This window comes from Tripterygium wilfordii, chromosome 20, assembly GCF_013401445.1.
Source record: "Tripterygium wilfordii isolate XIE 37 chromosome 20, ASM1340144v1, whole genome shotgun sequence".
NCBI lineage: Eukaryota > Viridiplantae > Streptophyta > Magnoliopsida > Celastrales > Celastraceae > Tripterygium > Tripterygium wilfordii.
In genome coordinates, this window is record NC_052251.1 from 1,554,402 (window position 1) to 1,581,062 (window position 26,661).

Sequence of the window (26,661 nt, forward strand, 5' to 3'; positions counted from 1 at the left end):
GATCATGGATTCCTTGCATTATGTGATTTTTCTTGGCACCCAAACATTCTACAGAATCAAATACCATCAAACAAATCATGCATCCCTTTGTTTGAATTTCATAAGTTTGCCGGATTTTGCTTGAATCCGTATGGAATTGAAGAATTTTAGGGCTGAACACAACTCTTCCACAAACGTAATTTATTGCAACTAGGAACATGGGTATCAACCGAATTCTCAAACGGCCGTTAATTAACTCAATAATAATATCAAAACTGGTTATCAAACCCTAGTAAGACAATACTAATAGACTTCACGCAGGAAGCTTGTCCAAACCAAATAAAAGACTATAATAACCTCAAGCCAATGTAATAAGGAAATGAAATAATAATTAGAACAAAAATATAAACTAATCATATGACCAGCTTATTCCCAACTAGTCTTGGTATTCTTCATGCGATCAAACTTCTCAAAGAATTGCAACGCCACGTCGTCTTCACGACGCCAAGTAATCTCCTCAATCTCATCTGACCCTGCATCAATTAGACATGCAACCGTCCGTCCCTTTGCACTAGTAATATTTTGTCTATTTTGCGTCAGTTCATATCGGGCCTCATGACTTTGTCTTCCTATGTGTAAAATATCACATTCAAAGATGTTGGTAAAATAACCCTCTTTATAAGGGGTAAACCCACCCTTAACCTATTTATTAGGCATTTTCCCAAGTCCAAGTGAGTTGGGCTTTGACCCATGGGTTTCGGCCCTTAGTAGTTGGGTTTGGAAGAAACAAAGTCATGCTGGGTCGATGTTTCAACGGGAACCGGACAACCCAAAACAGACATTCATAGCGAACCAAACGTTGGTTAAATTTATGTAAAAAACACTACCGAAACTACCCGTTTTCATCCCTAAACATTCAGCCCGGCCCAGAATGACATGGAGGCAGTACGTAAAACTCAAAACCCTTGGCCCAAATTTGGACTAAAATTATAATTGTTTCATGAATTGGATAATAGAACTTGCTCGCTAGCAAAAGCTCATTTGTTATAGAACAAAGAAATAACCCCCACCTGCAAAGGAAACCCACTTTTCTTAGCCCCAGCAGAGTCTCTTTCCCCAATCTCTTTCCCCATTCATGATTCTAAAACAACTCATCTAAAGCAACATCCCAAAAGTGCAAAAAGTAATAAAGGGGCCAAACAAACACAAGGTAGACTAGATTAAGGAAAGTGAACTTCCACTTGATTGTACCTACGCCAAAGTACAAACGCAGCTGGAACTGGTTGCTCTTTTGAGCAGTAGGAAAAAGCTAAATGATTGGTGGAATACTAGAATCTATTCACTTCAATTATGCTTTATCTAAGAATTTATTGCGATTTTGCTTTTGGTGCTCTTCTTCTGCTGTATCACTTTGTTCCCTTTTTTAAAAAAATTGAAGTAGCATATATTTACTTTTTTTTTTAATCGAAACGATAATATATAGATTCGCCCTCTGAATATCGATATAGGTCTAAATTCGAGTCGACGAGGTAATATTACTACTAATGGCCGAAACCCAACTCGCTGGACAAGCCCAACTATTAGGGTCAAAACCCAATTCACTAGATTCATGAAAAGACTTTATAGTTAGGGATAAGTTTGGCTTCATAAATCAAGATTGATTGGGAGACCCAATTGATGGGGGACTTAACAGAATTGAAGTTAGAGATCATAAATTAGTAGAGTTTACCATGGATCGATTTTATTGATTATTATTGGCCAACCGATAATCAACCATCAATCAATCCACACAGTCAGACCGATAATTTCATCAGTCGGACAGATAATTTCATCCGACTCATATAGAGATGGGTTGGATAGTGGTTGTCATATTTAAATATTAAAATATTTGTTAATTGTTAACAACTATGGACCCAAACTAGGCTAAGCCCAAAGATTTACACACTCCAAAGCTCAAAAGAGACCCAAACCCAAAGATTTACCCATCCCAAAGTCCAAACCAACTAATCAAGATAAATACGTAAAGTGGGTAATAAACAAAAAGGTCGGGTGTACATATCATCGGACCTATCAACCAACCGACAATGTCTGTTGACAACCATTACCCGACCCAGAAAGTTGGATAAGATAATGATTTTACATTTTAATCAAAGTTGGTTGATCGGGTCGGTTGTCGATAATCAATCAACCCGACCCATGATAAACCCTATAAATTAGTGGTCTTAAGCTTTTTTTTTTCTTGGCCAAATGGAAACTTAAATAATTCATCCGACCATCTTTATCTTTATTATCTAAAATGAAAGTTAAAAAAAAAAAAGAAAGAAAAGAAAATCATTTTTAATTTGGCAAAGAAATGGCGAGTAATAGCCAATAGCATACTAGCATTCCTGTATTTACGCTATCAAGTAGGATTGCCAAAAGAGAAGGGCAGGTAGTTTTCGCCTTCATAACACATTTTGATGTAATTCTTGCATCTGCTGCACCAGAATTTGCCAGATCAAGAGCAGAAGAAGCTGAATCGATCCGGGAATCCACAAATACAATTGGAAGCAATCAATCCAATTACGGATCTCCATTAACAAAACAAACATTTCCAATCAAGTTCAGTTCCCGAGGCCTTTGATTGATTGATTGATTGGTTCGAGATGAGTACCGGAGAGCTTCTCAGTATCGAACCTCTAGAGCTCAAATTTCCTTGTGAGTTTTCCCCTTCAAGATCTGGCTTTATTCTGTAGGATTACTTTCCGTTGTGTTTTCATTTTTGTTGTTGATTTCGTTTTTTGATTTTTTTTTGAATAGTTGAACTGAAGAAGCAGATCTCTTGTTCTCTTCAGCTGTCTAATAAAACTGATCAACATGTGGCTTTCAAGGTATTTCTCGTTGATTTCGCTTTCATTTTCTGATTCTAATGCCGTAATTCGTTGTTTGGTTTCCGCGAAATTGTATGAAAGGGAGAATTATGATTGGCGAATCTTGTATTTTGCGTCTGTTGGATCCAAACGCCAGAAGTAAATATTGGAATAAACAATTTAATTATGCCTTATCCGGCATTAGAAAGCAAGACATTCACATTTCGTATCTCAAATTCAAAATTTTATGTTTGGAAGTTTCTTTTCACAAGTCTTCTCGGCAACCTAAAAAAGGATGGAAATTTGAATTTTGACCTGTTCATTTGAATCTCACATTGTTCATTTTAGGTTAAAACAACAAATCCGAAGAAGTATTGCGTTCGTCCAAACACAGGCGTCGTGTTGCCTCGGTCAACATGTGATGTTATAGGTGCTCCCTGCAGTCATTTTCTTACATCTAGTTTATAGTTTTTCCCTAATTTCCTGATTGGATGATAAGTTGTGCGTGGTTGGTCTTGAATTAGTGACTATGCAAGCACAAAAAGAGGCTCCTCCTGACATGCAATGCAAGGACAAGTTTCTCCTTCAGAGTGTAAAAGTTAATGAGGGAGCTACAAGTAAAGATATATATCCGGAAATGGTAAATATGTTGAGCTGAATATTACTTTTCAAGTGTTAACGGTTTAATTTGTGAATGTTTTTTTAATCTATTTATTGTGGTGGTGTTGTCCTAGTTCAATAAGGAGGCAGGGCATGTTGTCCAGGAGTGCAAATTGAGAGTGGTCTATGTCTCTCCACCTCAGCCTCCTTCTCCTGTTCAAGAAGGATCAGAGGAAGGGTCTTCACCCAGGGGTTCTGTGTCAGACAATGGGAATTTTAGTACTGCTGAGCTCTCTCTTGTGAGTACTTGAGATGTTCCCTTTGTTCACCTTTGTGATTTTTATGTACGGATGGTGTCAAAATGTTGTAATTTCACTCTGTTTCTGAATCCAGAGTTCGAGATCTTTTGCTGATCGGCTTGAACCTCTGGAGAAATCTTCAGAGGTAAATTACATTTGCTTGCTTTAATGTACATATTCTGTGATTTATGGCTTTAATAGTAGTGTCTATCGTTTGATAATCTTTGAAGAACCTTTGTTATTGTCAATTCTCTTAACTGGTAACTAGAAAACTTGATTTCTATACAAAGCATTCTGCTGTCTTGCTAATTCCTTTCAACAGATCAACCTGATTATGGTTTTTGCACAATAGAGATTATTTCCTAAAGCTTCTGGAGCTAGTCTTTTGTCAAATTTGAAACTTCTCGGCCTTACATTTAATTTAGAGCTATTTGTATGCTTTCGTGGTCTGACGACGGTTACTGAGTTATGCTCAATTGGTGCTTTTTGTGGAATTAGCAGACTTGATTTTAAGACTAACCATCATTGGCAAGTTTTGCTTTGTTCAATATAAATAGAGATGCTGAAAATTGAAGGAATCATGTCATAGTTTCTCATCCGGAATTGTGCTTGTGATTACCCTTTTTACAGAATGTGGTGGAGTGATTATGTCAGAACTCAAATAATGCTCTACTTTATGTGGCTTTAATATAATTTTTTGAAAACAAAAGTGATAGCCTAGGAAGTAGATCATAGCTTGAAGGTTGATTTTTTGGTATTTTTTATTAAATAATTTATGAGTGTCTGCTGAGTAAACATGTTGGATTGTTGGGAGAGATCTGATATGTTGGGCATCATTTTATTAGGACACACCGACACATAAGAGGGTGAATAAACTCCTTGGACTGATTATTTTTACCATAGTTGCCAATGGGGTGCCAACATTACTTGTTGGAGGAGCCAATCATATGTTTCAGTTGGATGGCTGGTTTGCAAATTTCATCTGGAGAGATTTTCTTTCCTTATATTTGCTGCATTTCATCAAGTTATCCATAGATGTTAAGTGCGGAATTTCTCACTTTTTTTTTTATTATTAACCCACCCCCCATCTATTACATATACTTGCAAATGTATTTGGTGATTGTCCATGTATTGCTTTTGATAGAGTATTGACACCAGTAGTTAATTGCAGGCAAGAGCTCTTATTTCAAAGCTGACTGAGGAGAAAAATAACGCAATTCAACAAAACAACAAGCTTAGAAAAGAACTGGTGAGGGTTTTAACAGGCACTACATTCACATGTGTTCATTTTCTTTCTCAAGTTGTGGATGTGGGGGCTTAATTTTTCATTGCTTTGTCATTGTTGGCTGTTTAATCAAAAGTTCTATTGATATATATGCATGATTCATAAGTTTTTAAGGGAGTTTTAGTTAGCACTCCATAAGTTTTGACATTTTCTCTCCCTTCTGTTATGGATGATAACCCTTGTTCTATGAGTAAGAGAAATACTCTCTATTTCACTTTCCTGGACTCAAGTGAAAGACCAATAAAATATAGTTACGAATGTAGGCTGTGGTCTGTAGCTAACCCAGGTACACTGGGATGGTGATGTGAAAAATTAATCAGGTGAGTTTGACTGCTCAAGTACATGATCTGTGTCACGGATCTGTTTCTTGTTGTCCAGTATTCTATCAATGTGACCCTTTATTCGTAGAAATAGGGGGTTGCATGTGCCTGGTATGTGGTACTTCGTTCAACTTGTATGATTTGACTGCGTTTGACGTTCTGTTTGTACTGAAAAACATGATCTGTGTCACGGATCCGTTTCTTGTTGTCCAGTATTCTATCAATGTGACCCTTTATTCGTAGAAATAGGGGGTTGCATGTGCCTGGTCTGTGGTACGTCGTTCAACTTGTATGATTTAACTGCATTTGACATTCTGTTTGTACTGAAAAAAATAGTAGTTTAACAACTATATTTTCGTAGAAGATAGGCGGTCAAATGGATTTAAAACTTCTGAAACTGTAGTTGCTTCGAGTAAATTAAGTTGGTTTTCTTCAAACAGCTAGCTAATTTGTACCCTAGTGTCTCTCTAATTTTTACCCTTGTGTCTCTTGTGGTTGCCTTTTCTTCCACAATGCCAAGTTAGGGGCTTGTTTAAGTTTGAATGACAAAGGTATTGCCTAGGATTACACACCACAATGAAACAAAAAACAACGGATCGGGAATTGCTTTATGCTACTTCCTGATGTTGGTTGCTAGTTATATCGTCCTCATTTTGTCTTCTTGTTTTTTACTCTTTCTTGTCGGTTTTGTTTCATTGTTGGTTCAAGAATTTTTGTTTGTTTCTCTCTCTAGGCATTGCCTTTGAACGATGAGAAATGCTTATATCTTGAAGTTATGGTGTGTAGGAACTTTTGAGGCGAGGCGGCAACAAGAACAGTGGTGGTGTGTCATTCCTTTTGATCATCTTCATTGGTTTGTTGGGCATAATCCTGGGGTATATCATGAAGAAGACATAAGCCCATGTTTGTTGCTAGATCATTTTCCTTTTTTTTTTTTTCCATCCTCTCCCCATTTTTCCCTGATGAAAGAATTGAGGATGATGAAATGGGAGGAAACTAATTAGCCTATGGTAGGGTTTTAGTTTAGCTTCTGCGGCTCGGCTTGTTGAAATCTGAATGAGGATCATTAAGTGGCTCAAATCTTTTTATTAACTAGCAGTATTTTCTTGTAACTTAAAGAGGGCAATAATCTTGAGGGGCTCTGGGAATGATGCCTGCCAAGGACAGCTGATAATTCGAAACTTCTCGATTTTCATGGAATGGTGTTCTTTTTGTTCTCATTAGTAAGCTTTGCATCTAATTCTTGTGATCCTATTTTACAATGACAATTTACTTGTGACCACCCGTTAGAACTTTGACTCAACTTATTTTGTAGTTAGGTGAGAAAGTTTTTGTTCGCGGATTTGACAAACCGAGTTTAGAATTGTATCGATACAAATCTTTATGGTGTCTTTTTTTTTTTAAAAACCTTTTTTTTTCTTTTTTCCTTGAGAATTGGTGGGTAGGGGTGGGAAAAAAATTAATTCTGACTCGGTTTTGGGTCGGATAACAGTATATGTTTTTGAAATATTTACATGTCTGGATCTTAACTTATATTAGATTTTGGACGTATTTAATTGGCCAAATTTAGATTGATTTAAATCCGGACAAGTACATCGAATAATAATCTAATTCGGGTTTGGGTTCGGATAAGATTTATGTGTTTGGACCTGAATCATGTTTTAAATCGGACAAAAATTTGTGTTTGGATTGGAATTTCGAACATATGACTTATGTTCAAACTTGAGTTAATAGTGGTAGGACAAGACGGAATAGAGTTTTGCTATCCCTATTGGCGGGGTTTGTTCCATTTCGAGCTATAATTCTATTTCAAAATTAATTACAAACTGGTTTAGTAGATAATTTTGAGAATATATTAGGAACTACAAACTAGGAAATATTAAATTATCCAAATATATGAAATTGTGTAGAAGCACCGATTAGTTGAGAACTCTAGAACATTCTGGCTGCGCTTAGAACCATCTGCACTTTTCTTCTTTCCCCTTCCCCACGCCACCTCATATCTTCCACTTCCCCTATTAATAAACCCTCCTTAAACCCACGAGAACGACAGTAGAAACAGAAAACCATCTCTCCACACATCGCAGAAGAATTCTGGTCTAAAATGGCTGCATCAATTGTGCTTAGAAGAGCCAACCCCTCGAGCCTTTTGTCCAAGATTAGTAACCCTGTTCGCTATGCGTCTGTTTCTCCCTCTGTATATCGATCCTTCAACACCAATTCTCAGGTGACCAGCGTAGATGACAGTGACCGATGTGTAGATGTTGAGCGCCGCCCTTACTCTGATCGGCCTGTCTCTCGCCGCCGCGATACCTCTCCCAGCTTTTTCCCAGGTAGTTGTGTTTCTCATCCTCTCTCTATCTGTTTATATTTTTTAAAAATTTTAATTCAAGAAAACGATCGGTCTCGCTTAAATTAAGGTTGTTACAGAGGAATTAGGTTTTCTTTGGCTGCTCAATCTGAAGTTTGATTTCGATTTCTCTGAATTAGGTTTTACAGACGTGCTGGATCCATTTTCCCCGACAAGGACTCTGAGTCAGGTCCTGAATATGATGGATCAATTAATGGAGAACCCCTTCACCGGCCCATCTCGCAGTGTTGGAGGCGGATCCATGCGAGGCTGGGACGTAAAGGAAGACGAGAACGCCCTCCACATTCGAATAGACATGCCTGGATTAAGCAAGGAGGACGTAAAAGTGGCTGTTGAGCAGAACACTCTGATAATCAAAGGAGAGGGAGGCAGAGAAGCAGAAGATGAAGAGAGTGGGAGGAGATACTCAAGCAGGCTGGATCTACCACTGAATGTGTACAAAACCGATGAAATAAAAGCAGAAATGAAGAATGGAGTGTTGAAGGTTGTGGTGCCGAAAGTGAAAGAAGCGGCGAGGAAGGATGTTCGTGAGGTCAAGGTCGAGTAAATGTTTTACTGAGTGAATCTTGCGGAGAGACTGCAACTCTGCAAGAGATTTTATGTATTTTTTTTTTCCTTTTTTAGTTTGTTTGATGTGAGGCCCAGAGTTGTAGCATGTTTTAGCTATGAGTCTTATGAGTTATGAGAATAAATAAAATGGAACACTTTTTTGCCTGGATGTAATACTCTGGGTAGTGTGTTGTAGCGGTTATTGGATATCTACTTTAGTTGTAACTCAAAAAAAAACTTGTGTAGCTCACGTGTGTGAGTGGAGTGTGTGTGTAGATATGTGGTTGAAGTGCCTCTGTTTACCTTTGCGTACTCCCACATCGGTTAGGATTGTCCCTCTGAAGTAGTATATAAGTTTCACCTACAACACATTTTTTTGCCTGGATGTAATACTCTGGGTAGTGTGTTGTAGCGGTTATTGGATATCTACTTTAGTTGTAACTCAAAAAAAAAAAAAAAAAAAAACTTGTGTAGCTCACTTGTGTGAGTGGAGTGTGTGTGTAGATATGTGGTTGAAGTGCCTCTGTTTACCTTTGCGTACTCCCACATCGGTTAGGATTGTCCCTCTGAAGTAGTATATAAGTTTCACCTACAACACACTTTTTTGCCTGGATGTAATACTCTAGGTAGTGTGTTGTAGCGGTTATTGGATATCTACTTTAGTTGTAACTCAAAAAAAAAAAAAAAAAAAAAAAAGAATAAATAAAATGGAAAGGAAAGCCTCTGCTGGCCTTTTGAAATATGTGTCACATTTTTTAAATTATTGGATTCAAGTTGCAGATTCTACGATTTTAAATAAATGGTGGAGCATCAAAATCACGAATTGAAACTTAAAGAGAAATTGTTGTCATTGTGTGAGCTTTTATGTTCTTATGGACTGATCACTCACATATGAGGGGTATTCGTACGGTCTTACGGTTGTTCAATGGATGAATCATCCATAAGTAATTCTAATTCATACCGTTCATTTACAACGCGTTTTTGGGAGGAAAATATTTTATAATAACTCTGCAGAGATGGGCCTATAAAAATGTTAGGGCCATGAATTTGTTGAGCTGGTAGTTGTTTGGACCATGGATCTGTTGGGCTCTTGAGAAGGTCATAGGCTCGTAGAGTGTTAAGTGTTTGCCTAAGCCGTGGGCATGTGTTGATGGCAATTGTCCAGGTTGCAGGCTTATTGGGTTCTTTGGTCACCAAAGCTGTGGGCTTGTGAGGATATCTACCTAGGTCATGGACCTATTGGGCTCTTCTAGGCCGTGGGCATGTAAAATCTTCTAGATCGTGGACCCCTTAAATCTTTTAAGATCATGATTTTTTTTTCTTTTCTGTAATAGCATTTTGCACAATTTTAAATATTGCTTGGGGCTGATGCCCAGAGTAATATTGATTTATATCCATACGAAAAAGAAAAATTGAAGTACGAGACTGTATTGAACTCCATATCAATGTTAACTTATTTTGTCTACAGTTTTCGAACGAATTAATTCTTGACAGTGTACATGTAATTCAAACACTATTTATATTTATTCAATAGCTATTGTTTCATTGCCATATATCCAAACCCAAAAGCATTGAAATGTTTTCTTATCACTGACATATATATCTCCAAACCCAAAAGCAAGAAGCTCTAAAAGAGTGAATTATTAATCGCAGCAGACAGCATTTTCCCTTCATTTGTATCTCCAGATATTCAATATCATTGCCTTTGCAATTATTTCTGAAATTCCCCTTCAGAATCACTTCTTTATTATGGACATCCACTGTGTACTCACTTAATTCTGCAGAATAAAGAATGAAACTATTCAATCTATAAAAAAAAAAAATTTTTTTTGATAACCGATTAACCACCCAGCCTAGCATGACTTTTGGACGACAGGTAAGATTGGGTCGAAACCCATGTGAGTAGAAGCTCAGAAGTGGGGCAAGCCCACGAAAACATGATTTTACAAGGAAATATTTTAGCTGGTTATTCGAACCCCCGACTTTGGACAACATAGGATCTAAGTCCAGAGAGACAACCAACTTACGACTCCTACTGAGTGGTTCCATAAAAAAAAACTCATTTGGTAATGAAGAGAAATACAGTTCATGAACTCAAGATCATCAAGATGTGTGATCATTGCTAAAACAATCCAGGATAGAAATTCTCACCAGTCATCCTTGAAATAATTTGACATATTCTCTCTTGGCATCTGCCGCATCCCACACTCGCTTTGATTACTATCACCTGAAACTAAACCGCAAACAATACAGAGGAAGCTAAAAACCTATCTTGATGAAGCAATTCATTTTCTAGGCAACCATAGACAGAATTTTCAGTAGAAAAAAGGGCAGCCAAAATAGAAACTTACAGAGGGAAGTGTCAGATTCTCACTATATATGAGAGACTGCTTCGACAGTTTCATCATCCTGGAGTATCCAAGAGAGCAAGCACCAACAATTGTTGCTGCTTTCCTCCTCTATGTCCCCAGGAGTTGACGGCTTCACCCTATCAAAACTTTGCTCCACTTGCAGCCTTTTTCTTTGATATGTATCATTGACTCTGCATTTCCTTGATGGATGCATAACCAATAAGATAAGATTTTAAATATTAATGCTCATCAGCTCTTGTACTTTTCCACGCTGACTACCTAATTTCAAGTTTAAACTTCATACTTGGCAGCTGGATAATTTTAGCACGCCAAGGCCACCAATACCTGCCCAATCTGTCCCAACATTGCAGCTGTGGGCTTCATGTGCCTGTAGAACTTAAACAAATGTGCAAGCAATTTATATTTTATTGGAGACGGCAAAGGAATCAAAAGAAAAGAGCTTAATTAGATTAGAAAAATTAGCTGATCTAACTAAACAGCATAATAAGTATGGACCAATCATTACTTTAAATTGTTTGACAAGAAAAATTGTACTTTAGGAAGAAAGTATAACAGTTCTTGATAGTAACTTGTTAGCTGCTCAGGGCAGAATTTGTTCAGATAAGCTAAACAAACAAGAGAAGATAAATAAGCAGAATTTTTAGTACAGCCTGCATCCCATCAGAAGACCAAGTAATTCTCTTGCCCACTCAACCATTTCTGAAGGAATCTTGAACACTGACTGTGTTTGTATGTGCATCAAATAAGGTAGGCAAGATACAAATCACTTGCAAGCAACCAATATTGTAATCGACGACAGAAGACTGTGCTCAAACCAATAAGGAACTGTTGGCTTAGTGGTGACCACTTCTTACAAATTCGAACAGGTTGAAGTTCGAATCCTATGAAACGGTAAAACCAACTATGCTGAGATAACGAAGTTGCTGAAACTTGATAAACTTTTGCAATGTAACATACAGTACATTGGAAGAAAACTAAGGTCTCTAATCTCAGAAGCAAAATGTCACTACCGGCATAATAAAAGTTTTCTTCCGTTCAATAATTTCAACTACTTCCTCTGAAACAGTACACTCCTTTTTCCACCAGTCACTATAACCAACAGGCAACAAGATATGCAGCAATTACAGACACAAGTTTTGCAAATCAAGAATCAGTACCTGAGTTAACCATTGATCTCAGAACAGCACAATTAATCACCTACACAACCCGCGGGGGGAGGAGAGGGGCCATTATAACAATATGCACAGTGGATAAACATTTCTACCCAAATCAAAGTACAGAGTGTATGATTAAGATCGAAAAATTGGCTGCTCTAGATTCAGGAGCAGAGAATCAGCTTTAGCTATTGGTAAACTTTATTTCTTTTGTCCAAGCTTATCATATTTCCAAAGTAATTATAATTCAGATATTGTGCAACTATGGGACTTTTAACAGCTATGATTTGCAAATATGCAAAGAGCAAGGAATAAAAGAAAAAAATGTAAGCACTAAAAGACTTGAGTGCCATAAACAGTAGTGGAGGACCCAGAAAGATGTTACCACGGTCCTAATATTCAATAGCAAGTAAAGATAGGTTTAGCCCACACACATCATTCCACATTATCCTTTTCCCTGAAAGCATACTGACACATGCCATATATAAAAGAGGAACCGGAGTGGAAGTAAAATGATAAGGCTAGATACAAGGTTCCCAGAGCTCCAGTGACACCTATAATCTCTTTCTTTTAGCGACCCCTATGCCTTCACTACAAATGTAGTACCAAAATGAGGGATCAGGGGGAGTAGAAGATATTGAAAACAAATGCCTTTCCAATATCAAAACAAAGGCCATCTCTGCCCTAGAGCATATTTGTGCATATTGGAAACAAAGGCTTTTCCCTAGAGCATTGGTGCATAATGGAAACAAAGGCTTTTCCGTATTGCATAACGGTGTATATTGACTAACCTCATCAAATAAGCAGCAAAAATTTCACCAACAGTTCTGAAATTCTTCAATAATATATGGAATCAAGAACTTGCACAACCACGATTTCAATACATCAAAGATAAAACATTTACCCTTAGTCCCTTACAAGTGCACAAAAGTAACAATACAATAAAACTCTTATTAAGATACAAAGATCATGAACAAAACTAACATACCAAAGTAGAACTAGAATTTCAGTGAATTTACCTCCTATAATACCTATCCCTCAAAACAGGCTCATCTCTCCCGGTCTTCTTTAAAATCAGTGCCCGTTCCCTTTCCTTCTCTTGCTTCTCCCTTTTCAACCGTTCTTCTCTTAACTGTTCTAATGTTTTCTTGCCACTTTTCTTATCGTCATCCTTCCGCCCACTTGACGACTTATCAACCCCTCCCCTCTCATCATTGAAATCATCACTCTTCTTCTCAAGGTACCATGGAAGCTTCACTCCTTTCCCAGCAACCCCATAGCCTAGTCTATATTTTTCATCTTCTTCAGTCACAACCCTCACCTCCTCTTTCTTCATCTTCTTCTTCTTGGGCTCATCTTGATTGACTCCGCCTTTACTCTCCAGTACCTTGATCGGGTCAAATATCTTAATACCTTCAAAGAGATTAATGTGGCCAGATTTGGGCTGTGATTCATCCAGCTCCGTGACTGCCTCTGCAGGTGTGGTGGCTGGCTCTTCAGGTTTGGTGGCCGACTCTGCAGGTCTTATTAGAGGCGCCAAGCCTCGTGCAGTCCTGAGTTGCTCGAGACGGAACTCTGTATCGCGCTTCCTTGCCTGCTCACGCTTTAGCTGCTCCTCTTTTGCAGCAGCTTCCTCATCTTGCCTCACTTTCTCTCGATTATCATAGTTGTACACATTCCATCGCTTCTGGGGAAGGATATTAAGACCTCCATGACCTCCCATGTTTAATGATATCCACGCCTTCAACTGTAAACTTTTTCAGTATCAATATATATGAAAATCAAGGTTCCACGACAGGATATATACCAGAGACATCAAACAAAGTATAAAATTAACAAATAAAAAAACCAAAAACGGACGAAGACATCAGTTTTGTCATTAACGCAACCCGATCTTCTAAAGCATTGACCCAGTCTGCAAAGATTAATATTAACACATCCCACGCGTCCATATGGAAACAAGAATAAATGCTGTAAAAGCTCGAATTCTCAAACGCAATGGAATTGAAATTCGCAGAAACTTCAATTACATGTAGAATTAGGGTTCTTAAGAAGCCGATTGCTCGTGTCCCCCGTACACGGGTTAGCGATATCTGATTAAATTGTGAATAGCAAGCGAGACAAATAGACGGAAAGAGAATCGCTGTACCTTCTAAAGGGGAACGTTCCGGCGGATGAAAGACTGGAGCGAGAGATCACAGACTTTGATTTGATTAAACGTGAAAATTGCAGAGGACAAGATTTAGGAGAGTTATTTACTTATTTTTCTTATTAAAAAAAGAAATATATAGTTTAAATAGAAAATTAGAGAAATTCCTCAATTAAACCAACGGGCAAAAAAATTTTATTTTATAAAATCCATAAATTTTAAAAATTATTCCATAAAAGATAAAAAGTAAAAATAATTTATTTTATCATCTAAAATACCTCATCTTCCCCAAATGAATTTTAGATCTAACAAAACATAATTTGATCACTGGGATTTTCGTATTTCCTTTGTTATTCTCTTTTGTTTGTGATCACATAAGTATTTTCGATAATTTCTATGTCAATTTTTTGTGATTTTTTTCATTTCGATTATATTTGTATTCGAATTTGGATTTGCTCATCTTTACCACGAGACTTGTAGATCTTGTTATTCTCCTTCAATTGCGATCACATAAGTATTTTTGGTAGTTTTTGTGGTTTTTTTTTTTGATCTGTTTATGATATATTCAAATATGGGATCTACCGATATGTTATATGTTTCGATATGCTAATATAATATGTCATCTGTTTCGACTTGTTGATATGTTATCTTTTTTATTATATATGTTTTATTCATAGTTTTAAATACCATGCAGTGTTGCCGATTTGATCGACAACATCGTTAACCGATCCACTCGACGTTGAATCACCAAAATATAGTCCAAGAGGTTGGATCGGGGAGGAGAGAGAAATAGTAAATTTTGGGATATGACAATGGTGAGAGAGAAATAGCAAAATAATATTTAGGGCATGCAAATCAAATTATGTAAAATGGAGTATAAGTAGATTACCATTGGGTTGTAAGGGCTTACCATTGGGTTGTAAGGGCTTGCGTCAAAATTATTAATTTGACACAATTTAAAACTTCATGTTATCAAAGTGGTACGCTTTGATAATTAAAATATCGGAAGCGTCACGTTTCGACAATCAAAATGTCTAAATTGAAACACCACCCTATCTTTCAGTGATTAGATATTATATTAACGCGCTCTTATACGACGGCCATGCCCCGGCGCCTAGAGTCCTTGGATTTTAGAATTGTTGTGAGGTCTTGCGTCACTCATTCAAGTATTTTTATTCCAGAGAATTCATACTTGGTTGGATAATAATATCTCTGATTTTTTTGACTTTCCAATAAAAGGACAAACGCTTGACCCCCCATCATCAAAGCTAACCAATCAAATCCATGGCTGCTCTACGCATATAATTAATTTACAACTTCTTTCAGCAATCATACATCATCATTCATCAATACTCCAACCAACAAAGGTGTCTGTGAAGTCATTCATTACGCCCACTCTGAATCTAACAAACCCAGGAGAGGATTATAGAGTACTGCAGAACCAGAAGCCGAAATCTAAGAAGATGGGTAGACTCGGCTGCGACCTTGATGGGAACATGAATGAATCAAAGTTCAGTGACCCCATGCCTTGGATTGGCCTCTATGTAGCAGCAGCATCTGTGGCCTGTGCAATTGCAATGGCTTTAGATGTCATCCATGGCTTCCGCAACAGGAAATTCTGGTTTCCCAGCAAGTATTTCTCTCTCAACGCGACTTCGCTTACCATACTACCAGTGGCAATCAAATTCTCAGTGGATCTCAACACCCCCATGCCTCGTGGTCTGGATCAGCTTGCAAAACTCAGCAGTGCTGCCTTATTCTGTACAATTATGGGTAATTCTATGCCTTCAATAGGAACCATGGAGAACAGTGAAATCTTGACAAACGTTGTAGCGTTGGCGATACTTGTTATCACTGTGGCTGTTAACATCTGCATCCAATTGGGTACTGGTATTATCTATGTTTTCAGGATTGAGCATATTTTCTTCACCTTCCTCATGCTTGTTTTGCTCCTGATCTTGAGTTCTTCTGCTTTGACTGTGCCAACCATTAAGCGATATTTAGAAATTAAGTACAAGATGAAACATGAAAAAGCTCTGAAAGAAGGCTGTAGTGAACAAGAGTGTTCAGCTACAAAAGAAGCTTACAGTGATTCTGAGAGAACACTCTTGCAGAAGCTCAAAGAAGATTTAATGAAGCATTGGATGATGGCTCATACCTCTAGCCCGCAATTTGTAATGGGACGTTCCGCAACCTGCATTGCCTCTGGTGCATTCTGTCTCTTGGGTGCTCTAGTCTTAACAGAAGCCATGCTTCGTTATTACTTGATGCCCCAGTCATTCAGATTCTGCAGTGGGAAGTCTGACTACAAGTGGTCAGCCACTTTAGTACTCTTTTCACAGACCATTGCAGTGGGAGTTGGTACAATTGCTCCGGCTCTTAGATGGTTCACTGCCATAAATTTCAGGTGCCCGACAAGAGGGAAGATTATCTACAGGAAAAATATCAAGGTAGAAAGGTATTGGATCCAGATGCTACTGGAAATGAAAGACTGCCCATTAAGAATACGAATCCGTCATAGGTATTGTAGGAAACTTGCCCATGATGCCAAAAATAAACTCTTGGACCTCTGTTTGGGAATACAAATGGCAGTTGTGTTGGCGAGCAAAATGATTCAATTTCTATCCATCTTCTTGATAAGCAGGGTCTTGTTTCTTTTGGCTTGCTGCAGAGAGTTGAAGAAGAAGTTTATACCCAACAACAGCATTTCATTTGAGTCAGGAGACTCACAATCAGAGTCACGGGGCATAACAAGGCAGGATCTTTGTCAATTTGTTTTGCATCTTGAAGGTGAGAATGCACTAGTTGAAGTGATGATGAAGGGTAACTGTGATGCTACTGACCACTGGATACAGAAAGGAAAGAAGGAACAGCCCAAGCATCTGCAAGAAATTTTAAATATGTCATCACGTGCACAAGCATTCAAGGGAGTGAAAGAGTTTGACACTGACCTCGTTCCCTCTTTGGACTCTCAACAACCTCCAAACTGTTGGGCCCTTCCTGTTGTAACTCTGGCAAGCATCGCATTAGCGCTTCCGAACATCAATAGTCTCCAAGCCAAACAGTTGATACATGGCGTACAAGAAGGCCTAGTATACATTAACCTCATAGAAGAGTTCCTGGATGCAAAACAAGATCAGCTAAACCTCAGGAGGGCAGCAAGTATTGTGTGGCAGGGGGTTGATCTACATCATAGATGGCTAGATGTCGATCTCCACAAATTATCCATCCAAGCGGAAAGCACGAAAGAAGTACTAGAAAGAGTTTCAAATGCTGCAAAGAAAAAGTATGAGGAGCTTAAGAAGACGCACCTGAATCAATGTTTAAATAAACGCCCCTCATATTGGCCCATCAAATTATTGGCAGCTAATTCCATGTATAGAATTAGCCAAACAGTTCTGCTAAAGCACAAGAACAGCAATGATATGGTACCCGAAAGATTGTTTGAAGAACTGTTGGCGACAATCTCTGATATTCTTGGTGCATGTCTCACTAATTTACCACGCGTTGTATCTCTGAAGTGTTTACGCAGCACCATTGAAGCGAGAGAAGTGAGCGTTCGCCATGCAGTTTTACTTCTAGGACAAACTGAAGAAATTCTGAAACTTCTACAACACCGAGCACCAGTCAATCTGGATCCAGATCAAATGGCAAGTATTGATGAGTGGCGTTCATTACACAAGCGGACGAACCCATTGTCTACTGCTCCATCTTCACCAGAGAAAAAAGACACTTCTATTTCAAGCGACTTCTACCTAACGATAGAGTGAACTTTACAAGCCTCAATCCAAAGACAGAAGCCGCTGATATTTACGTGACTATGAATCTTGCTGCCAAAACTATCTAGATGTGTTTCATCTGTTCTCTTTCATGTACATATCTGATTACAGTCACTATGTAACATAATGAATGCCTTGGAAAATGAAACTACGTGTAGATTTCATGAAGCTGCAACTAGTTATATCATTAGCCCAGCTGTGGCAGAACTAGAGATTGTATGCAATATAAAAAATTTAAAGGAAAATAAATTTTACATCAAATCACCTGTCCAACAGCTTATGGCACCATCTCCTCCTCCTTAAAATTAGTAGTAATGTAATAAAAATTAATCCAAGATCACATGCAAACTACATCTCAAGTCAGATAAGACAATGTCCTCTCCTGTTCAAGTATCCCATATCAAAATTTTAAGAGCTGCTATCACAGCATAACAATAACAAACGAACTTGGCCAACTAGAGGAATCAATTAGTAACTAGTCAGGCAATGTGTGGATATTGGCTAGCAAAGACAAAGAAAAAAGTTTTACAAAGTCATTGGTCCTGACATTAGAAGCGCAATAAATGAAGCTCAAAGTTTGAGCCTCAAACCATCTGAGGCATTATCTTGTAACAAAAGAATAAATAAAACTTAAACATAACAACAAATGAGAAGACAGACTATGATTTTAGAGGGAACTAAACATTTGAACCTGTGAACCAGTCACTTGTATAACATCCAGAAGGAATATATCCACGTGTATGAAAGCATTTGGCAAACTAACATGCATAACTCTTCAGTCTCACTAGCCTCTACGAGATATATTTAGTATTGGCATGTTTCAAACCATTAAGAGAATTCCAAATTCTGAATCATAGAGGAAAATCTAATCTTGAATTTATCCATGCATTTGCAAATGTAATAAGATGCACACTCAGATAGAGGCTCCACAACAAATTCTTAATCATACAATTGGTTCCTCAACTATGAGCCTATGATGCTTTGGGCTCTCCCAGAAGAGATTTGAAGAAAAATCTTCGAAGTTTTCATGGACAATAATTATGATTTTTTATGGGTGAATGAGAGAGTCCTCGTATATATACCCAAAATTTTTTATCTCAATCATGGGATAGATAATGTCAAAGATGCATAAAATGGCAGGTGAACTCCAGAACCTCGCAATGAGGAGAAAGCCTTTCAAATCTGTAACACAAAAATGGTTGTATAAAGCTTCCTACAGAATCCTATCTTATAAAGCTTAAAGTAGTTCTGCAATCCTAAGATAATTTCATGAAACAAACCTTCAAACATGCAGCCAATAAAGGCATCCAGGTACATAGTTAGTATAAAAAAGATATCTGCACATCACCAGCAAAGCAAAAAAAAATTAGCAGCCAACTACTCAGAAGTGAGGGTGAGTAAGAAAGATACAGAAGAATCTCTTAATCTGTGATATTTCCTACTATAGTCTCCAATTTGCATGCAAACCACTTATTCCAATGTAAAATGAACAATTAAATTTGCATCATAAAATCAATGACCCAATAAATTCTTCCAGCAACATGGGTTGAACGGGTCTCCAAATGATCAGAGAATTCTCACAGGTGATCAAACTTTCTGATAAGCCTACCTATTTTTTAGGTATAGTCGAGCCATCGAGATACATTGCTCCTTGGAAAGTAACCTAAATATGGCTCTTTACGACACCAGTTTCTTTCTATCCAAATAAACCAGCATACTAATAAAGGAATTGAGTCCACCCAGTTTCTTTCCTTGTTCCCTTGATTTGCAATTGAAATTCCAAGCCTTTAACTGCTCTTTGATGGTTCCGGCTACCACCCAGGTAATGTTCATAATTTTGTAGACAGATCCTCAAATTTTCCTTGACCAAACACAATAATTTTCCTGGATTATCAATTTATATGCAAAGTCAAAGACAAGTGTCTTGTCAAACCTAGACCAATTGAAGCTATACATCTGAATTTACATATAAACTTGTTCAATATCCAGGAACCTTGCAAAGGAAGAGATCAAACAACTGGAAGACAGAAAGCTTGTACAATCAAAACAAAATTGACCATAGCTTTTGATTAATTCCATCTCATGAAAGTAAGCATTAGAAATAGCTTTCCAAATCTTGGTAGTCTATCAATAAGCTTGCTCAGCCGTTCAGGGGGAAGGGTGGATTCCAAAGGGAAGTCTGATAGTCACTAAAGACTAAAGTAATATGATTACAGGTACACAAACAACGAGGGGATGACTATTTGCCGAAATTCTGCATCCTGACACTTAACAGAACATTGTACTAGATTAAGGGCTTGCTTGGGAGATAGTGGGTGATGTGAGGTGTTTAACCTTGCTTGAAAATAAGGGGAGGTTAAACAACACCTATTTTGGGAAGGTTTTCCCAAACATTCACTTCATCTTCTATTTGTCTCCCAAAGAAGGTTACTTCATCACAAAACCTAACCTCACTACCAAAAACACCTCTAAATCTTCTTCCCAAGCAATCCCTAAATAAATGAAATCAGCACCAACGGCCATCATTTAAGCATTGCTGACAATAGTCCCCCATGATGTTATCATCATTCATCAATCCACAATTTAGACTTGCCGGTGAAGCACTCACAGCTCAAGCTATATATTGATCTCCATCGTTGATAATGATTTTAAGATTAGACTCAGTAAATTAGTCATTAGATAAAACAATTTCATACTGTTAAACCATGTCAAACATTACCATGGGTGCGAACTAACAGCCTTTTCTACCACTGTAACTTTTTGAAATCCCATTTGACCTCTAATAAGCTAGACAAAGGCTTCATTCTCAGCATAAAATTCTAGGACTGTGCCTATGAAGCTAGATAAAAAATGCCAACTCTGTAAGAACCCCCAAATCACTCAGACGTACTTAAAATCAGTTTCAGTCAGTGCCTTCTCTGTAGTCCAATAACTCAAGTAAACTATACAGAAATAACGAAATAAACACCCAAATTCGAAACAGAAAGGAAGAGATAGCTAATAATCAAATTTTCCATTAATAAGATATGGAAATCAAAATTCACATCAAAAATCGAATCTCCGTCATTAAGCCCTCAATTGAACGGGTTTAAGAATATAATGGAGCATAATTAAATTAAGAACTGTTCTAAACCTGACTTCTAAACAAATCATCGAATCCAGTCGAACTGAATCAATCAATCTTCGTTGCTGTCACTCTTCTTGGGCTTGCGGTAGCTCTCCTCCATGAGCTTGAAAATGACGAGACCAGTGTTTGCCAGATTACTTATGTTGGGAAGGTTGTAGTTCTGCGCCACATAGATTCCGAACAAGGTTCCCGTTATGAACGAGAAGCCGCTCCTTATTATGCCCATCACTCCGCCGACGACGAGCTTTGCTCTTGACTCAATAGAAGATCAGAATTTTACGAAATTAGGATTTGGTCAGTGTAAGCCTGTAAGGCAAGCTTCCGGGGAAGGATCTCAGAGGAAGAACAAGATTTATTATGGGGGCGCTCTCGGGTTACTCACGCTTCCCTCCTCCAAGAACTTTTCCGGAAATAGGGGTGAGAAAAAATCGGGTCGGAATTGGTTTTGGGTCGGACAATAACATTTGGACCTGACTGAATTGAATTTTGGACATACTTAATTGATTAAATCTTGATTAATTTAAATCTAGATAAATAAATCGAACAATAATCTAATCGAAGTTAGAGTCCAAACAAATAAATCAAATAAGATTTATATGTTTGAGCTCGTACCTGATTTTAAATTTGACAAAAATAATTTGGATCAGACAAATTCGGTCATCACAACATTTAACCTCCCCTATACGGAAATGCAATGAGTCCAATGGATTGACGGCCCATTTGACTAAATCATGGGCTAAGGAGTCCACTTTTTGAATTTACTTAGGCCCACTTTAATATTCTTCAAAAACAGTGTTTTTCTTAATTTAGGAATAGAAATTACAGTGCACTTAGATTTGTAGATTATAAAAAAAAATAAAAATGAGGGAACAATGTTACAAAAACGCAGCCGTTTCAGGGTCAAAAGGCAAGATCCTGGCATATTCTTCGTCCTCTTTGGAATCAACCTGTTGCCTCTAGAAGTCTGGATCAATCAACAAATTGTTGGTCCCACCATCGAATTCTCTAGATTTTATATCTTCCATCGGATTTATTTGGCCCATCTATACATATTACATAATCAACGAGGTGACTCGATTGATAATAAATCGTATTAAATATATATGTGTCTAAAATTTAATTTCAATAGGAAACATTTTTTTGAGTAATATTTAAAAAAAAAAAACTATACATATTATATAGACTTTGGACTGGGCCCGCAAAAATTGAGGCCCACGTAATCTATCGTGCGAGTTACGACACTGTATGACTTCTTATTTTGCGAGTTATTGTTTTGTTTAGATAAAATCAAATACCATATATCTAATTATAGAAAAGAAAAATAGTTGAGAAACTCGGCCGACTGCCATTATCTTCAACGTAAGCACGAGCTTCAGGAGTCTTGATCGAAAAGTTTACTTTCTTTCCTCTTCTTTTCTTGTTCATCTTCACAAGGTTTGTGCTTCGATTTCTCTTTCAATTCTACTGTCTAGTCGGCGATTCTCTCGTTTATTTGGAACCCTCATAAAAAGTATCGATGATCGATATGAGTTTCTATCTGTGAATCTACGGTAATTGATCATCAGTTAGTATGCGGTGGTTTGAGATTTGGGGTTTCGTTTATTAAAAATTGAATCTTTAATTTGTTGTGCACGGTGAATTGCTATTAGGGATTCATGAGATAAAATTTTCAATTTTTTTTTGGTTGGTTGGTAGGTAGCTTTTCCTTCACTCATCTTGGATGTTTCTTTTTTTAGGAGAATGGCGAAGAGTTACTTTAAGCAAGAGCATGATTTGGGTATGTATTGGTCCTTTGCTATCAAACATAGGATGTAGAAGTAACTGTATGTTTGATCTGTGATGCTTATTGAGTTTATGTGTATTATCTTTTCAGAGAAGAGGCGAGCAGAGGCTGCTAGAATTAGAGAGAAATACCCAGATAGGATTCCGGTGAGAATTTATTTTTGCTCATGTACTGTTGATTGATGTTATTGATTGCCAACTCTAATAACAGCCTTGTATGTGACTTGTTTAAGTGGGTGTTGCATTGAAATAGTGGGTCAACATTTGAAGTTTGCAAGCTTGTTGGACTTGTATATGTGTCTGCCCTGCAGTTCCTTTTTCTTGGGTCGGCTTCTTGTGTCTATATATTGTTTTCAAGACCATAATTTGGAGTCTGTTAGTTTAAAAGCATAGATTGTTAGTTTAAAAGCATAGATTTATTTACAGTCCAATGAATCTTTGGTTAAGGTATGGGTGGTATTAATAACTTAAAAACGTGTATTCTATCAAATCTTCAAGTTACTGAACTCTTGCGTGGGTACTTGATAGATGCCATCAAGTTTAACCTAACTGATTGAATTTTTAATATGCTACTTCTTTTTGGTTATACATATGAATGTGCACTCTTATACATGGCAGCATCCCTTGGTGCCCTTTCATACATGTTCCCTTTATAGATATTCCCTTTATACCTTTTAAAAAATGGGGTTAGAGAATGTGCAGACATGTCTCTTTCGTTTGCTTTCGTTATTTACAATTTTGTCGGCATTCCGAATAATTATTTTTCCTCACAAATAGACACACATGCTCCTCATTTGTGTGTGTTGGCATCTGTGGGTATGTTTCTGTTTTCTGCAAATGGTCCTCTAGTGCATGTGCTGTTCTTAACATGCTTGTCCATTTTACTTCGATTGTTGAGAGGCACAAAAACTAGCTTACTAGCATGAACTTAATGCTCCAGGGATAAGGAAAATATGATTTTTTTTTCCAAATACAAACTGATGGCTCAATTATTGAGTCCAAAGAACTACCAGATAATGATATTCATTCAATTAAAAGAATGTTGGGGGTTTGGGAAGAGTCAGGTAAGAGTGACTTTGGCACTGTAATTTTTCAGAATTAAATGTGCGCAAGCTGAATAACTTATCATTGATATTTTTTTTGAGTCTTATGGTGCCTATGGTATCATATTCGGAACATAATTGTTTAAAGCCTTCAAACTTGGCCTTTTCATGTTATATTTTTATTCTCTCTTGCTCCCTAAGACACATTTAGTAATAGATACACTCCTCATATTTGGATGTTCCATCAGTTGACATAGTAAAAACCTTTGCAATGTGTTTACATATGTATAACTTATGTGGCTCATACGGAAGGAAAGAAACAACAGAACCTTTTGTTATAGAGAATCCTTGGTTGACAGTTTTAATAGTATGAAATTGTGGTATTTTCTGTACTTGTGATCACTGACCATTTCCTTCAGATCATTAATTTAGCCTCTTTGTAGTTTGTTTTGCACATTCACGTGCTTTATTAGTTTTCTTTTATCATTCAAAAAAGAAAACTTATGCCGGGATTCTACGATCATCCTGAATTAGTCTTTGTTGCTGTTCGCAATAATTCTCAGGAAGTGGTTTAACATGTGATGCTGTTGTTGAAATTGGGTCCTGTTATGGGGTATTGTCTCTATGGCTGTAAAAATAAACTATGAGCTTTCTCTGTACCCTAATCCATGACAAAGTGGTTAAGATGTCAGAGGTTGAAGGGCTTGTGATGATGATGATTTAAAGACTATCAAACAAAACTAAAAAAAGAGAATACTAATTAATCTGCAATCTGCATAATATACTTCTATGGTACTCTGTTCGTGTGTCTATTAGCATTTCGAATGTCCGACATTATATTTTCTCTCTTAATTAAATATGTAGCTTTGGGCTAAGGAAGCTAATCCAAATGTCTCACTTGTTTTAGGAAAACATATGCAAGATCAATTGTGAAAGTTTGTTTGATTCTGTCGTAGTTGCATTGATAGTGCCATAAATTGAGTGAATTTGGACAACTTCTGGATCATTTGTGGTACCCAAGCTGACTTCTCTCCAACTTTGCTCCATTGATGTTTTAGGTGATTGTGGAGAAATCTGAGAGAACTGACATACCAAACATTGACAAGAAGAAGTAAGTAGGCTTTGATTATTGATGGTTGTAGATTCTCTTACTCATCTCTCTATTTAATTTCACACTAGTATAAGTACATGAGAAGTCTTATCAGACTTTTGGCGAAATCACCTTAGAGCACAGATGTGGTATGGGAAACTTCTGTTTTGTGCAGAACTAGTACGGGACTTAATCCCTGTGTTGATTGACCTCTAGCCCTCTTGATGTCTATGTTATTCTTCAAACTGGTTTTCTGATTTGAGTGTATAACTGCTCGTGTTTGAACTTTGAACACATCTCAAGAGTTCAAAATGATGAAAAACTAAGGTATAGAAAATCATGACATCATTCTACTTGTGGAAATTTTTTTTGGCAATCGTAGGTCAAAACTTTTTTGGCTATAGTGAGAAGCAGCTTGCATTGCAACGCAGTGCTCTTCCTACAATTGATTTTGACTACATGAGTTAAATTAAAGACCTCTATCCTTATCTCCCTAAAGAACATGTAGATGCCGCATTTTCATTACATTATTAGGTCTTATGTGGCCATCTTGAAAGTAGTTATTTGTTGTCTGCTTACTGGTGGTTTTCTATTCTCTGATAGTTTTTTGCTGAGAAATTGCTAAAGATTTTCTTCTTTTTTGCTGTGGCTATGATTATTGCTATTGAGAGAATCTCTTATAGACTGAACGTGAAAATCACAGGTACCTTGTACCAGCTGACCTGACTGTTGGACAATTTGTCTATGTTATCCGCAAAAGGATCAAACTAAGTGCAGAAAAAGCAATCTTTATATTTGTGGACAATGTCCTCCCTCCTACAGGTAAACTAATATCAATCTAAATATGTTTTGGATATAGATATTTTGGATTTTTGGACTGTTTAATTGGACACCATCCTACAACATTGCTGTTTTCTTTTAACTCTTGTAGGTGCAATCATGTCTGCCATATATGAGGAGAAGAAAGATGAAGACGGGTTTCTCTATGTCACTTACAGTGGAGAGAACACATTTGGTTATGAGAGTTCACAGTAGCTCTTGTCATTCCCTGTTTGTTTCAATCAATTTCAGATTTGCCTTCTTCATCATGGTGTTTCCTTTTCTGCATTGCCCCTATTAAATAAACTATTCTAATGGTATCGTGTACAGTTCTATATTGTATATAAGCAACAAAAACGAAGCTCCATATTAAGAATTAATTGCAGTTATGTTGAGATATCCATACCCGGGTCTCCATTCTTTCTTCAGGTATTAGTTTTTTGGTTTACAGCAAGTATGGTCCATTACTTCTCTTGAATGAATCCGAAACAGATGTCTAATATTAGGTATTTAGGTTGCCTGGAGCGACTGAGCTTTTTGTTTCAGAAACTATTTCCTATCCGCTATAATCGGTGATGGTCATCCATCCATTGGGTAGGAAAGGCTGAAACACAGGACGAGAGTACAGGACGAGAGTTGCAACAATTTTTGTATGTTTAGGTCCATTGTTCGCTATTAGAGCCACCTGAGCATGCCTGTGAAGTCTTCTTATTCAGGCCTTTTTGATTGGTATGCTGTGATCATGGACTCGCCATAGGATTGGTGGCAGAGTTGATTGAACCTTTTTACCTCTTAACTGGCTAAATGTACTGAAAAATGGTTCCATTTTATTTTGGTCTTTCAGTTTTGTACTGGACCAGGCGTCACCCTTATGTTATGATTACCGGGAGCACCATAGGCATGTACTGCAACTTGTCTTTGATGCTAAAATCAATGAGGAAAGAAAAACCAATTGAAGGTGGTGAGGACATTGTTTCTTGCCCTTGCTTGAAGCTAAATTGACTATTGACTCCAAGAGGGGAATAATCACTCGGGTGATAGTTTAGTGGTGAATTTTTCTTGAGTGGGACTTAGTTTAGTGGTGAATTTTTTTG

The 26,661-nt window shown here is 37.4% G+C and overlaps 6 protein-coding genes across 9 annotated transcripts; 4 read left to right on the forward strand and 2 right to left on the reverse strand.

Annotated features, from left to right (window-relative positions):
• Positions 1-2,356: 2,356 nt before the first annotated feature.
• LOC119987038 (vesicle-associated protein 1-1-like) lies at positions 2,357-6,557 on the forward strand. The gene is made up of 8 exons (XM_038831749.1): positions 2,357-2,676; positions 2,779-2,849; positions 3,177-3,258; positions 3,353-3,468; positions 3,563-3,727; positions 3,822-3,872; positions 4,899-4,976; positions 6,119-6,557. The coding sequence occupies exons 1-8, from the start codon at positions 2,625-2,627 to the stop codon at positions 6,227-6,229; spliced, it is 726 nt and encodes a 241-aa protein (XP_038687677.1). The 5' UTR covers positions 2,357-2,624; the 3' UTR covers positions 6,230-6,557.
• Positions 6,558-7,331: 774 nt separating this feature from the next.
• Positions 7,332-8,415, forward strand: LOC119987040 (small heat shock protein, chloroplastic). Of its 2 annotated transcripts, none has more exons than XM_038831752.1 (2): positions 7,332-7,668; positions 7,823-8,415. In XM_038831752.1, exons 1-2 carry the CDS (start codon positions 7,437-7,439, stop codon positions 8,248-8,250), a joined length of 660 nt encoding a protein of 219 aa, XP_038687680.1. In that variant the 5' UTR covers positions 7,332-7,436; the 3' UTR covers positions 8,251-8,415. The 2 variants fall into 2 exon arrangements, with proteins under 2 accessions (XP_038687680.1, XP_038687681.1); XM_038831753.1 differs by having other exon boundaries at positions 7,349-7,665.
• A 1,234-nt stretch (positions 8,416-9,649) lies between these two features.
• LOC119987041 lies at positions 9,650-11,012 on the reverse strand. Of its 2 annotated transcripts, none has more exons than XM_038831755.1 (3): positions 10,604-11,012; positions 10,404-10,479; positions 9,650-10,030 (listed from the first exon to the last, which is right to left on the reverse strand). In XM_038831755.1, the coding sequence occupies exons 1-3, from the start codon at positions 10,658-10,660 to the stop codon at positions 9,840-9,842; spliced, it is 324 nt and encodes a 107-aa protein (XP_038687683.1). In that variant the 5' UTR covers positions 10,661-11,012; the 3' UTR covers positions 9,650-9,839. The 2 variants fall into 2 exon arrangements, with proteins under 2 accessions (XP_038687683.1, XP_038687682.1); XM_038831754.1 differs by having other exon boundaries at positions 9,661-10,030; positions 10,404-10,485; positions 10,604-10,985.
• A 1,566-nt stretch (positions 11,013-12,578) lies between these two features.
• LOC119987039 (leukocyte receptor cluster member 1 homolog) lies at positions 12,579-14,055 on the reverse strand. The gene is made up of 2 exons (XM_038831751.1): positions 13,928-14,055; positions 12,579-13,525 (listed from the first exon to the last, which is right to left on the reverse strand). Exon 2 carries the CDS (start codon positions 13,499-13,501, stop codon positions 12,794-12,796), a length of 708 nt encoding a protein of 235 aa, XP_038687679.1. The 5' UTR covers positions 13,502-13,525; positions 13,928-14,055; the 3' UTR covers positions 12,579-12,793.
• A 1,116-nt stretch (positions 14,056-15,171) lies between these two features.
• Positions 15,172-17,967, forward strand: LOC119987184. Its single transcript, XM_038831991.1, has one exon. The coding sequence runs from the start codon at positions 15,391-15,393 to the stop codon at positions 17,695-17,697; it is 2,307 nt and encodes a 768-aa protein (XP_038687919.1). The 5' UTR covers positions 15,172-15,390; the 3' UTR covers positions 17,698-17,967.
• A 4,153-nt stretch (positions 17,968-22,120) lies between these two features.
• On the forward strand, positions 22,121-25,972 carry LOC119986562 (autophagy-related protein 8f). 2 transcript variants are annotated; one of them, XM_038831171.1, is made up of 6 exons: positions 22,121-22,267; positions 22,570-22,610; positions 22,707-22,762; positions 24,717-24,769; positions 25,452-25,570; positions 25,680-25,972. In XM_038831171.1, exons 2-6 carry the CDS (start codon positions 22,574-22,576, stop codon positions 25,781-25,783), a joined length of 369 nt encoding a protein of 122 aa, XP_038687099.1. In that variant the 5' UTR covers positions 22,121-22,267; positions 22,570-22,573; the 3' UTR covers positions 25,784-25,972. The 2 variants fall into 2 exon arrangements, with proteins under 2 accessions (XP_038687099.1, XP_038687101.1); XM_038831173.1 differs by having other exon boundaries at positions 22,229-22,383.
• Positions 25,973-26,661: the final 689 nt, after the last annotated feature.

Bases quoted from the DNA above. Each gene is read 5' to 3' on its own strand.
- LOC119987038 (XM_038831749.1), top strand. From the start codon at position 2,625: ATGAGTACCGGAGAGCTTCTCAGTATCGAACCTCTAGAGCTCAAATTT. The intron at 3,259-3,352 runs GTGCTCCCTGCA...GTCTTGAATTAG, and splicing joins GTCAACATGTGATGTTATAG to TGACTATGCAAGCACAAAAA. The intron at 3,873-4,898 runs GTAAATTACATT...AGTTAATTGCAG, and splicing joins CTCTGGAGAAATCTTCAGAG to GCAAGAGCTCTTATTTCAAA.
- LOC119987040 (XM_038831752.1), top strand. From the start codon at position 7,437: ATGGCTGCATCAATTGTGCTTAGAAGAGCCAACCCCTCGAGCCTTTTG. The intron at 7,669-7,822 runs GTTGTGTTTCTC...TCTCTGAATTAG, and splicing joins TCCCAGCTTTTTCCCAGGTA to GTTTTACAGACGTGCTGGAT.
- LOC119987041 (XM_038831754.1), bottom strand. From the start codon at position 10,660: ATGATGAAACTGTCGAAGCAGTCTCTCATATATAGTGAGAATCTGACA. The intron at 10,486-10,603 runs GTAAGTTTCTAT...TTTGCGGTTTAG, and splicing joins AGAATCTGACACTTCCCTCT to TTTCAGGTGATAGTAATCAA. The intron at 10,031-10,403 runs GTGAGAATTTCT...TTTATTCTGCAG, and splicing joins AATTATTTCAAGGATGACTG to AATTAAGTGAGTACACAGTG.
- LOC119987039 (XM_038831751.1), bottom strand. From the start codon at position 13,501: ATGGGAGGTCATGGAGGTCTTAATATCCTTCCCCAGAAGCGATGGAAT.
- LOC119987184 (XM_038831991.1), top strand. From the start codon at position 15,391: ATGGGTAGACTCGGCTGCGACCTTGATGGGAACATGAATGAATCAAAG.
- LOC119986562 (XM_038831171.1), top strand. From the start codon at position 22,574: ATGGCGAAGAGTTACTTTAAGCAAGAGCATGATTTGG. The intron at 22,611-22,706 runs GTATGTATTGGT...TTATCTTTTCAG, and splicing joins TAAGCAAGAGCATGATTTGG to AGAAGAGGCGAGCAGAGGCT. The intron at 25,571-25,679 runs GTAAACTAATAT...TAACTCTTGTAG, and splicing joins CAATGTCCTCCCTCCTACAG to GTGCAATCATGTCTGCCATA.